Source organism: Setaria viridis, chromosome 2 (genome assembly GCF_005286985.2).
Source record: "Setaria viridis chromosome 2, Setaria_viridis_v4.0, whole genome shotgun sequence".
In the NCBI taxonomy this organism is placed as follows: domain Eukaryota; kingdom Viridiplantae; phylum Streptophyta; class Magnoliopsida; order Poales; family Poaceae; genus Setaria; species Setaria viridis.
The window spans coordinates 38,027,712-38,040,007 of NC_048264.2; the positions used below are offsets into that span (position 1 = coordinate 38,027,712).

The 12,296-nt window shown below is 44.4% G+C and overlaps 2 protein-coding genes across 2 annotated transcripts; both read left to right on the forward strand.

Moving 5' to 3' along the window:
• The first annotated feature begins 983 nt into the window (after positions 1-983).
• On the forward strand, positions 984-4,983 carry LOC117842549 (G-type lectin S-receptor-like serine/threonine-protein kinase B120). Its single transcript, XM_034723022.1, has 7 exons — positions 984-2,437; positions 3,195-3,302; positions 3,372-3,559; positions 3,664-3,874; positions 3,973-4,210; positions 4,291-4,441; positions 4,532-4,983. Exons 1-7 carry the CDS (start codon positions 1,105-1,107, stop codon positions 4,832-4,834), a joined length of 2,532 nt encoding a protein of 843 aa, XP_034578913.1. The 5' UTR covers positions 984-1,104; the 3' UTR covers positions 4,835-4,983.
• Positions 4,984-7,078: 2,095 nt separating this feature from the next.
• Positions 7,079-11,310, forward strand: LOC117844934 (G-type lectin S-receptor-like serine/threonine-protein kinase SD1-13). The gene is made up of 7 exons (XM_034725783.2): positions 7,079-8,812; positions 9,456-9,557; positions 9,643-9,836; positions 9,944-10,154; positions 10,239-10,476; positions 10,567-10,717; positions 10,811-11,310. The coding sequence occupies exons 1-7, from the start codon at positions 7,408-7,410 to the stop codon at positions 11,111-11,113; spliced, it is 2,604 nt and encodes an 867-aa protein (XP_034581674.2). The 5' UTR covers positions 7,079-7,407; the 3' UTR covers positions 11,114-11,310.
• The last annotated feature ends 986 nt before the right edge of the window (positions 11,311-12,296 follow it).

A 12,296-nucleotide genomic window follows, 5' to 3' on the forward strand; every position in this document is an offset into this window, starting at 1 on the left:
AAAATGACCGAAAAATCTCCAAATTTAGAGATTTTTTGTGAAGTTTGCTTTTCGATGGAGACAAAAGAAAAATCATAAATCGAAATTGGAACCCATGGTTCTAACGGTACGTCCTTCCTTTCATCGAAAGGTCAGAGTCTCTTCCTTCATGGGAAAGATTTTCTAGGTATTGAGGGGACAAATAAAATTGTCAAAATCCATCTTTATCTTAAATTAACTATAAGTGCTATCTATACTATGAGGTATTTTTAGGACATGATGCGTGGGAAAATGAGTGTACCCGTAGTTTAAGGCTGCTTAATCAGCTGGGCACAACTTCTGAAAAACCTTGAAGTTCTCACGTTGAAAGCATATAGGACTGGAGCCACACCTAGCTTCTTCTTCTGTTTTCTACTGTAAAATAAAATGCCCGTGCTGTAAATTTAAATTTATCCGCGATGACCCAGTTCAAAACCAATTAAGATCAGACGGCGATTCTTTTTAGATGATGAGATCACAGCCCCCTCTGGAAGTGTAAGCTGATGCCTGACGCTGACGGCAATGACTGCATTACCGGCCATAGACAGCTCAAATGTCACCACCAACGTTTTATTTGTGCTGTCTAGGAAACAATAACCAGCTTACTGTAGATACTAGACATCTGCATTATTGCCTGCAGACCAAGTCCTAGTATATCCTTGGGTTGTGAGGCTTGCCATGAGCTGGAAATTTGTCTGATGCTCCCACATTTTAGAGTTTGGCCGCGCAGATGCCACAGCGACCTGTAATTGACAACATATGCTCAGTGTCAGAGAGTACGTTAACAACACTTGAAAATGGCAATTTGGGTATCCACAGTAAGCAACGATGGAAGTACAGATTTAACAATCTGAAGGTGGCAAAGGAACAAGTGCTACGATGTGTACAGCTCAACTGCAATTGTATTATGTCATAGTCTATATATGGTTTAGTACAGCTCAAGTGCTGCATATTATTATGCGAACCAAGGCTGCAGGAGTTTATGTTAGTCTAGTACCCAGTAGCTAGTTGCACACTCCCCTACATCTCGACGGCCATTTTGAGTTAGAGCTCCACTAGTTAACACTGCAGAAAGTTTTTGCATCCATGAGTTCCATTTCCATCTGGATCGCAGCTATCCTCCTCTTGCCAACCTTGTGCGCTTCCGATGACCGGCTTGTCCCAGGCAAGCCGCTCTTACTTGGCTCCACCATCACCTCTGATGGTGGCGACTTCGCCCTGGGCTTCTTCTCCCCATCCAATTCCACTCCGGAGAAGGTCTACCTCGGCATATGGTACAACAACATCCCTCGGCTTACCATGGTGTGGGTTGCTAACCGGGAAGCACCGGCCATCTCCTCCTCAGCTCCTTCGCTTGTTCTGACCAACACCTCAAATCTTGTCTTGTCTGATGTGAATGGCCGTGTCCTCTGGACAACCAACACCACCACTGCTGCTGCAAGCTCCTCGCCATCGCCAAGGTCGAATGCTACTGGGTCGGTAGCAGTGCTTCTGAACACAGGCAACCTCATTCTTCGGTCGCCAAACGGCACGACGCTGTGGCGGAGCTTCGACCACCCGGCAGACACTCTCCTCCCAGGCATGAAGATACGGAGGAGCTACAAGACAAATGATGGCAACCGCCTTGTTTCTTGGACTGGACCGGAGGATCCCTCGGCGGGCGCCTTCTCCTTCAGTGGAGAGGCAGAACCGTTTGCGCAGGGCTTCATCCGGAATGGTTCACAACCAGTGTGGCGCAGTCCTGTATGGACAGGCTACATGGTCTCCAGCCAGTACTTTCAGGCGAACACCAGAATTGGTATCTACATAGCATATGTGGACACCGTCGACGAGGTGTCCATGGTCTTCACCGTCTCCGATGGTGCTCCACATGTGCGGTATGTGATGAGCTACTCTGGCAGGCTAGAAATATTCAGTTGGAACAGGGACTCATCAAATTGGACCATGCTTACGGCATGGCCGAGCCACGAGTGTAGCAGGTACGGCTACTGTGGGTTCTCTGGCTACTGTGACTACACGGAGGCTACCCCGACTTGCCAGTGCCTTGAAGGGTTCGAACCCGTGGATGCGGGAGAATGGAGCACCGGCAGGTTCGAGCAGGGCTGCCGGCGAAAGAAGCCACTGCGATGTGGGGACAGTTTCTTGGCATTGCCGGGTATGCAGGTGCCTGACAAGTTTGTACGCATCAGGAAGAAAGTCCTCAGTGAGTGTGAAGCGGAATGCAGAAATAATTGTTCTTGTGTGGCCTACGCATATGCAAATTTGAACAGCAGCATAATGAAGGATGACCCGACAAGGTGCCTTGTGTGGATTGGTGACCAGCAGCTAATTGACACACAGAAGATAGGTGTGACTCCCTATAGTACTGCTGGTGCTGACAGTCAAGAGACGCTATATCTCCGAGTTTCAGGCATGCCAGGTACCATTTCATATCAGAAGAACTTCTATCAGAGGCATAAACCAAGCAGACGTGCCCCTATATATCAGGGGCATTCCCACTTGTGGCATGGTGTCTTATCACGTTATCCTAACGGCCTTACCACACTATCATCTTAGTACCCAGGTCTCTTTCCTAAATATGCAGGTACATGACACTAGTTTTCCATGAAAATCAAGGAGCTATCTATTGACCACTGGAACTAGTTCAGAGGTTTCTGTTCATGGAAAGTTGGAAAGTTGGCAGCTGGTTTCTGTTCATGGAAAGTTGAAAACTAGTGTCATGGAAAGTTGGCAGCTGGTTTCTGTTCATTTTATCTGGCTTGTGAAGTTGGCACCAAGATCATGGAAATTTTGGTTAAAACATAGATACTGGAAATCATGCACAGTAGGGCAGTGGTAACTAGCTTTAGAATCTGCTCACACCCTAGAACCATATGCTGATCATTATATGACTACATGCATATTGCGGTCAATCTATGTGTAGCAAGAATAGATACTGAACCGAGATATGAAGCTTTCATTTCTTTCTCAGTGATCTTAATTTCTTGTGCAACATCTAGTTAAGGTGTCATGTTAATTCTTACTGGTCATTATTTTAACAAAAAGGTACTACTGTGTAATGTAAGAATGTAGCACTAAGCGCTTGTTCGGTTGTTTGAAGACTGAAATCTGTAGTTGCATGATATTAACTTGGTGCTATATAAATATATATGAATAATTTTTGCATTGTTTTGAAGGTGGAAGGACAAAAACAAATACAAATGTAGTGAAAACTATACTACCAATTCTAGCGGGTGTTACTGTCCTCACTTCCATTTTACTTATATGGGTCTGCAAGTTCAGAGGTTTGTTTTCCATTCTATATACTGATTGCAGTTACTTAAGAACAAATACTCACCAACTTTTGGGAGCAGGAAGGAAAAGAAATGTGGAAATTCACAATAAGGTAATGCTTGGTGGTTCTTCAGAAGAACTTCGAGAAGAAAACGCTACCCATGATTTTGAACTTCCATTCCTGAAATTTCAAGATATCCTTGTTGCAACAAACAATTTTTCCAACATATCTATGATTGGACAAGGAGGTTTCGGCAAAGTCTACAAGGTAATTATTTACGCTAGGACTTTCTCTGCTTTTCCTAGTTTAATTCTTGAATCAAGCAACTGCACTACATACCACAATCTTACCTTTCTTTGATAATTACAAAGGGGACACTTGAAGATGGTCAAGAGGTTGCAATCAAAAGACTTAGTAGGGACTCAGACCAAGGAATACAGGAGTTCAGAAATGAAGTTATTCTAATTGCCAAACTACAACACAGAAACTTGGTTCGACTTCTTGGTTGCTGTGTTGAGGGAGATGAAAAGCTACTGATTTATGAGTATTTGCCCAATAAAAGCTTGGATGCTGTAATTTTCAGTATGTTCAGTTCATATTCATTTTTCACCAGAGTTTATATAGATCTGAGCAGCTATAAATTATCCTCTTCATAAACATGACATATTTATTATTTGTAGACTGTGAACAGAATGCAGCACTTGATTGGCCACTAAGGTTTACGATAATCAAAGGAATTGCTAGGGGGATTCTTTACCTCCATCATGATTCAAGATTAACAATAGTTCATAGGGATCTCAAAGCTAGTAATGTGTTGCTAGATGCAGAGATGAGACCCAAAATAGCAGACTTTGGTATGGCAAGAATCTTTGGTGACAACCAGAAAAACGCAAATACAACACGAGTTGTTGGGACATAGTAAGCACTACTTATTGCTCAAACTAACATATGATTGAACCAAATTCATCTTTATGACCTTTGCAAATGAACCTCACCAGTGGTTATATGGCTCCTGAATATGCAATGGAGGGTATTTTCTCTGTGAAGTCTGATGTCTATAGCTTTGGCGTGTTACTTTTGGAAGTTGTAAGTGGTATAAAGATAAGCTCTGTTGATCGCATCATGGGTTACCCAAACCTAATTGTCTATGTAAGCAAATATGATTACCTTTTTTTAATTGAGGTAAAGGATTTTGAAACTTCCGGAGTTATACAATCTAAATGACTGTGATTGTTTCAGGCATGGAACCTTTGGAAGGAAGGGAAGGCAAAGGATTTGGTAGACAAGTGTATTGTGGAGAACTGCTTACTAGATGAAGCCTCACTTTGCATCCACATGGGGCTCTTGTGTGTTCAGGAAGATCCTGATGATAGGCCATTCATGTCTAAAGTTGTGTTCAACTTGGAGAATGGATGCACAGCGCTACCAAAGCCAAATCATCCTGCATATTTCGCGCGGAGAAATAGTGACATGGAGCAATTAAGTGAAGACATCTTAAACTCTAAGAACACAGTGACTCTTACAGCCATAGATGGGCGATAAAATATTTCTCATGTCAGCTGTACACCTTTTGTCAAGCTTAATGCTGCAATGAGATAACTGCATTGCTAGTAATCTCGATGCTAGATTATGTGTGGGAAACCAAACCCAGTCTGGAGTGAAATATGATAAAAAGCTATATGAGGCTCAAAGCATGGCAGTGATGAAACAGAAAGTCAGAAAACATACATAGCACTTGTAAAACGGCATGGCAATTGAAACTTTTGGACTTACTCAAAATGCTTCAGGTTTCACAAGGGCAGCCAACGCATGGGGTTCCTTACTTCCTTAGCATGTATCAGGACATAATCAAGCATCTTCCAGAACAACGCATCCTTTTCCAGAGCATAATTATTTACTGAATGGGGAAATAATACAGCTGCAGCCTACAAAATGAAGACATGCCAATATGCCATCAGTATTTACAAGGCTACAAACACCACCTTTCGTAGAGTATTTACTTGTCAAAGTAAGATGTGAAACCTCTTGCGAGTGTCAGGGGATGCCATGCCACCGTTGCTTGTCGCTCCCACTGACCGAGTAGGCTGTTTGACCACTTTGACGCGGCATCGCCGATGCCACAGATACCAAGCACGCCACCTTCCGCACATCAATTGCGCCGCACCAACAGACGGTGTTCCCGCGGATAGGGATAGCTAGTTAGCTACCACAAACACGATCCTGTCCACTATACATGGTGGAACGTGGTGCAGCCCGCCTAGTGACACAGACACACAGTGTACCAGCCGCTGGACAGTTCAGGCATTCTGTCGAACAGGTGGAAGGCGTTGCGCCTTGCCTGTTTGCTGGCTGAGGCTGACGCTTTTGGATTGGACACGGCCAACAGAAGAGGCCGAATGAGTCTGTGGATGAGAACATGAGGGCGGAGGGACACCCGGCGCCGTCGACGGAGAGAATGTTGCGAGCGGCACAGCTTTGGCTGAGACTCTCTCCTGTTCTCCTCTGCCGTGTCGCCACATTTTGACAAAAAAAAAATTCGATGCCTCCTTGAACCTTTGATCATCTCGAAATTTTCGATCGGTATGGAAGCTAGGTTTTGTTCGGAGGGTACAACAAGGACGTACGCAACCAACGCACTCTACACACACTACACGCGTGCACGTCCATACACACGTTTACGGAAAAGATTGGGAGACATAAACCTCTAATGCACGGGAAACGTGCAGTACCACTTACGTGCACGCGTGTGTACCTAGTGAACTCAGGAATAATCCTGAGCGAAACTGAGGAAAAACCCTGGTGAAGCACCTAGGTCCGATCCCAGGGATCGAACCCGGGCGGGTTGGGTGAACACCCTCGCCAGCAGCCACCTGAGCTAAGCTTGGTCTTCGGTATGGAAGCTAGGTGTGATCTACGACGTCAAACGCGCGGCGGTTTGTTTGCCTCAATTACCCTACCAGTTTTCTCTTGTTGCTTATCTGCAATGTGTGGCCTCACCCACGCGTTAGTGGCAGTTAAACAACCCAGAAGCCCACTTGTCTAACCGAGCTCCAATTCGTGCGGCAACACCCAGGTCAAAGGTCCAAATCCGTGGTCAACTTGCATTCGGAGTTAGAGTTTGTTTGGCAGGACTTTGACTCCTGTAAAAAATAGCTCCGGCTGTGACTCCTCATGTCCACTCCTCGCTAGAAGGAGCCGCTGAAGGAGCCCTACCAGGCCTTAGTATGGACTCATGTCCGCTAGTCAACGAGGATTTCCCCGTGTTCAAACGCTAGGTCACCGCAGTCTAATCCGGATAGAGGCGAGGCATCAGCACCAACAAGGACTTCTGCCTGGGGCCCATTTTCTTGTCAGCGTGTTCTATGTAAAAAGCTCAAACTCACGTACTGATGCTCCAGTCCATCTATGGAATTCTAGCGCCGGTGGTTCACGACGCCTCGAGGGCTACTTTTTCTCAAGAAAGGAAACAACTTTTGGTCTCAACTAGTCTAATATAGTACATATAGTACACACATCAAACACATACACAATAATATCGATGAAGTCACTCCAAGGAGGTTTCCTCCGCAGTGTTTTGGTGACGTTGCGATGACTGTCTGGCCGGTGATCCTGCACAAATGCAAGAAATTGATGTTAAATGCTCGGGTAGATTTTGGTTTTACCAGGCGAGGTATCATGCTACTGCACTATTAGTTTGTAGGAAGCTGCAACGCAGTTTACTCGTTGCAAAGTTTGACCAAGTAGATTCTACAGACGGCCGGCCTAATTAAATTCGTTGATGGCGGGAATGCATTAGTAAATTTTGATTGAAGGTGGCATTGTGGTTTCGGACGACGACCTCATCTCCACACTTCTTCTGGATGCATGCACCCATAAGGCCAAGGTAAAACGACAACTTTCTCTAAGAAAATAACACCACGTACGGTGGTAACAACCCTTTTCGAGGTGTACATCTCAACTACGACCAACATATTTTGACTAGAATGTTTGAATTCACTATAGTCTACGAGAAACCTGGAAATTTTGCATTCTTTCGTGCACACCAAGCGCGCAGGAGCTTGCTATATATACTATAACAAGTAGTCGCTTGCGCTCCTACCAACTCTAGCGCTTTGATGGATAGGACTAGCAAACTCACTCAGAGAGCCAGAGACACCGCAGCAAGTCCAATGGCATTCGTGAGTTCCATTTCGGTTTGCACCATGGCTCTCCTCCTCTTGGCGGCCCTGTGTGCTAATTCGGATGACCGGCTTGTCCCAGGCAAGCCGCTCTTGCCCGGCACCACCATCGTATCTGATGGCGGTGACTTCGCCTTTGGCTTCTTCTCCCCATCCAATTCCACTCCGGAGAAGCTATACCTTGGCATATGGTACAACAAGATCCCCCGGCTCACCGTGGTGTGGGTTGCTAATCGGGCAACACCGGCCATCTCCTCCTCAGCTCCTTCTCTTGTTCTGACCAACACCTCTCATCTTGTCTTGTCCGATGTCAAAGGCCGTGTTCTCTGGACAACCAAAGCCACCAAAGCTGCAAGCTCCTCAAAATTGCTGAAACTGAGTACTACCGGATCAGCGGCGGTGCTTATGAATACAGGCAATCTCATCCTCCGTTCACCGAACGGCACAATGCTGTGGCAAAGCTTCGACCATCCGACTGACACTCTCCTCCCGGGTATGAAGATATGGAGGAGCTACAAGACTGATGATGGCAACCGCCTTGTTTCTTGGAAAAGCCCAGAGGACCCCTCGCCAGGCACCTTCTCCTACAGTGGAGAGACAAAATTATTTCCGCAGATCTTCATCTGGAACGGTTCGCACCCAGTATGGCGTAGCCAAGTATGGACAGGGTACACGATCACTAGTCAGTACTACCAGCTGAACACTAGCATTGTGGTATACCTAGCATTTGTTGATACTGTCGATAAGATATCCATGGTCTTCACCGTGTCTGATGGTGCACTACCCATGCGGATTGTGATGGGTTACTCTGGCAGGTTAGAATCACGAGTTTGGAATAATAGAGTTTCATCAGAGTGGGCAATGCTTGGAATGTCGCGGCCGGACTATGAGTGTAGCAGGTACGGCTACTGCGGGCTCTCCGGTTACTGCGACTATACAGATGCTACCCCAACTTGCAAGTGCCTTGATGGGTTCCAGCCCGTGGACAAGGAAGAATGGAGCAATGCCAGATTCTCGCAGGGATGCCAGCGAAAGGAGCCCCTTCGATGTAGTGATGGTTTCTTGGCGCTGCCAGACATGAAGGTGCCTGACAACTTTGTGCGCATTGGGAGAAAGACCTTCAAGGAATGCGCGGCTGAGTGCAGTGGCAATTGCTCTTGTGTGGCGTACGCTTATGCGAGTTTGAATGGCAGCACATCAAATGGCGATGCGACGAGGTGCCTTTTGTGGATTGGTGATCATCAGCTTGTTGACACGCAGAAGATGATGGCAGTACATCCCTATAGCACTGCTGGTGCCGAGAGTCAAGAGACGCTGTATCTCCGAGTTGCAGGCATGTCAGGTACCATTTCATATCCCATCTTAGCACTGAGGTCTATTGCCCAAACTATACAATAACATAATAACACCACTAGTTAGTTTTCCATGAAAATCAAGGAGAAATATATCTGTAGTCCACCGGAACTTGACTGTTCCATTTATCTGGTATGTAAAATAAGACCTACGATCATGCATGACAACACGTAATAGGACAGTGTGGCAACTAATTTGGAGTCTGCTCACATCCTTGAACCGTAAGCTGATCACAAGGTATGGCTACATGCATATTATTGGAGTCAAATATATATTGAATATATACTGAACTGAGATTCATAATAGTTTCTCGTACAACATCAAGTTTATGGAGTGTTCTTAATTCCTAGGCCGTTATTTAATGAAAAAGGTACTATTGTGTGTAATGCAAGACCATAGCACTTGTTCGCCTGTCTGAAGATTGAACTCTGCAGTTTTATGATATTTTTTTTTGAACGGAACGGCAAGAGATTTGCTGTAATTTTTATTAGAAGAAGGGAATAAAACACAAAGCCCAAAAAGCAAAAAGAAAATACGCGACTCGGCATGCCCTCACCCGAGACGACTCAACAGCACTAGAGCCGGCACAAAAACTAAAAACTATATGAAAAAGTTTTTGCACTGATTTGCAGGTAAAAGGACAAAAAGGAACACACTAAAAGTTGCGCTACAAATTTTAGCAGGTGCCGTTGTTCTCACTTCCATTTTACTTATATGGGTCTGCAAGTTCAGAGGTATGTTTTCTTCCATATGCTAATTACTAATCACAGTTACTCAGGAACAAGCTCTTAACAAGCTCTTAACAACTTTTGGGAGCAGGAAGGAAAACAAATACGGAAAATCACAAGAAGCTAATGCACGGAGGTTTTACTACTTCAGATGAACTTGGAGAAGAAAAAACTACCAATGATTTTGAACTTCCATTTCTGAAATTCCAAGATATTCTTGTCACAACAAACAATTTCTCCAGTACATCTATGATTGGACAAGGAGGTTTCGGAAAAGTTTACAAGGTAATTTACGATGGAGGTTTCCTTTCTTTGCTTTTCCTAGACTCATTATCTAATTAAATAACCTGCAGAACATATCACAATCTTACTTTTCTATGTTAATCACAAAGGGGGCATTAGAAGGTGGTCAAGAGGTTGCTATCAAAAGACTTAGTAGGGACTCTGATCAAGGAATTCAGGAGTTCAGAAATGAAGTTGTTCTAATTGCTAAGCTACAACACAGAAACTTGGTTCGACTTCTTGGTTGCTGCGTTGAGGGAGATGAAAAGCTGTTGATTTATGAGTACCTACCTAATAAAAGCTTGGATGCTATCATTTTCAGTATGTTCTGCTGAACAGAAGTTCAATGTGCGATTGAATAATTATATAATTTCATTTTCATAGACACATGATTGTTCATTGTAGATCGCGCAAGAAACGCACCACTTGATTGGCCAATAAGGTTCAAGATAATCAAAGGAGTTGCAAGGGGACTTTTATACCTCCATAATGATTCAAGATTGACAATAGTTCATAGGGATCTCAAAGCTAGTAATGTGTTACTAGATGCAGAGATGAGACCCAAGATAGCTGACTTTGGTATGGCAAGGATCTTTGGTGATAATCAAGAAAATGCTAATACCAAGCGAGTTGTTGGGACATAGTGAGTAGTATTTAATTCCCAAATACTCAAATTGCATATGATTGAACCCAAATCATCTTCATAATTTTGCTAACGAAATGATCTTAATAGTGGTTATATGGCTCCGGAGTATGCAATGGAGGGCATTTTCTCTGCAAAGTCTGATGTCTATAGCTTTGGTGTCCTACTTTTGGAGGTTGTGAGTGGTATAAAGATAAGCTCTGTTGATCGTGTCCCAGGATACCCAAACCTAATAGTCTATGTAAGCAAATATGGTTAGGTTTTAGTTTCTTCATATTAAATGGTTTAAACTGTTCTATTACACAATCTAATTTGTGTGATGTGACTGTTTCAGGCGTGGAACCTTTGGAAGGAAGGGAAAGCAAAAGATCTGGTAGACAAATGTATTGTTGAGAACTGTTTACTAGATGAGGCTTCACTTTGCATCCACATGGGGCTCTTGTGTGTGCAGGAAAATCCTGATGATAGGCCATTGACGTCTTCTGTTGTGTTCAACTTGGAGAATAGATCCACAACACTACCAACGCCAAATCACCCTGCATATTTTGTACAGAGAAATAGTGATATGGAGCAAATGAGAGAAGACATTGTGAACTCTAAGAACACAATGTCTCTTACAGTCATGGAGGGGAGATAGAGTAACTCTAAAAAGTAGTTTGGAGTTTGGATTGGAATGTGTAACATAGTGACTTGAAACTTGGATGTTATTAATCGATTTTTTTCTAACTTTTGAATCAAAAGCTGCATATCCAAAATTTTGAAGTGAGAAGAAAAAGTATGACTGTAGGAGCAAATCTTCAGCTAGCAAATCAAATCACAAGAGTAAAGTTGTATTTGCAAGAGTAAATCATCATGTCATAGTTCCCTAACTCGCACGGTGTGACATTAAGCTTCCTAAAATTGCATCTAGGGAGTTAACAAAGTAAAAATGCTAGTTTAGGGAGAGCTATATGCGATAGTGCACAAATTCAGGAAACTGCAACGCAACTTACTCATTGGAAAGTTTCACTACGTAGATTCTACAGCAGCCTAAATTCATTGATGGCAGGAATACATTAGTAATTTTAACTGAAGGCGGCAATATGGTTTAGCATGACCTACATTCTTCTGTAATCTATAGACGAAGTACTACATCTTCACAATTCTAGATGCACCCATGACGAGTGTAACAAGTCTTCACTAAATGACAAGGTAACAACTCCTTCGATGTGTACATCTCAACTACCAACATATTTTGACTAGAATGTTTGAATTGATTATAGTCTATTTGAAATCTGGAATTTTTGCATTGTTGCGTGCATATCAAGTGTGTAGAGCTTACTTATACATACTGTTAGGAGTAAACCTAGGATCTCTAGATGTAGAATTAGTCGGGATTACGGGTAAACATTGAGTTCATGGGGTTCCAGTGTTAACCGAGAGGGAGAGAGAGAGAGATGGGGTACCTTCACCCCTAGGGGTGGAAGCGGCAGAGCCGCCGGCCATCGCTGGTTCTGTCGGTGAAGATCTGCGCTAGGCAGCGACGCGCAGTGCCGTGGTTCGGTCGGTGAAGCTCTGCGCTAGGCAGCGATGCGCAGTGTCATATTGTGTCGCCGGCGTGGCGGCGGTGGTGCTTCCAGTCACTGCTACGCCCCCATGATCGATCGGTCTAGGATTTTGTCAGTGGGGTGGATGGCGGCGCGGTGAACCTCGTACCGTGCGCTCCGGCTCCCACCTCTGTTTTTATAGCGCAGGTGACAGGGGCCCACCACCTAATGCTAGGGTGGGCGCCCCCGATCAGGGCGCGAGTCAAGGGCTCAATGGGCCGTGGACCCATTAGA

What these genes read in the sequence shown, in the direction of transcription:
- LOC117844934 (XM_034725783.2), top strand. Translation starts at nt 7,408, where the DNA reads ATGGATAGGACTAGCAAACTCACTCAGAGAGCCAGAGACACCGCAGCA. An exon ending in AAGCGAGTTGTTGGGACATA is followed by an intron (nt 10,477 to 10,566) that starts GTGAGTAGTATT and finishes TGATCTTAATAG; the next exon opens with TGGTTATATGGCTCCGGAGT. An exon ending in ACCCAAACCTAATAGTCTAT is followed by an intron (nt 10,718 to 10,810) that starts GTAAGCAAATAT and finishes TGACTGTTTCAG; the next exon opens with GCGTGGAACCTTTGGAAGGA.
- LOC117842549 (XM_034723022.1), top strand. Translation starts at nt 1,105, where the DNA reads ATGAGTTCCATTTCCATCTGGATCGCAGCTATCCTCCTCTTGCCAACC. An exon ending in ATGGGTCTGCAAGTTCAGAG is followed by an intron (nt 3,303 to 3,371) that starts GTTTGTTTTCCA and finishes TTTTGGGAGCAG; the next exon opens with GAAGGAAAAGAAATGTGGAA. An exon ending in ACCCAAACCTAATTGTCTAT is followed by an intron (nt 4,442 to 4,531) that starts GTAAGCAAATAT and finishes TGATTGTTTCAG; the next exon opens with GCATGGAACCTTTGGAAGGA.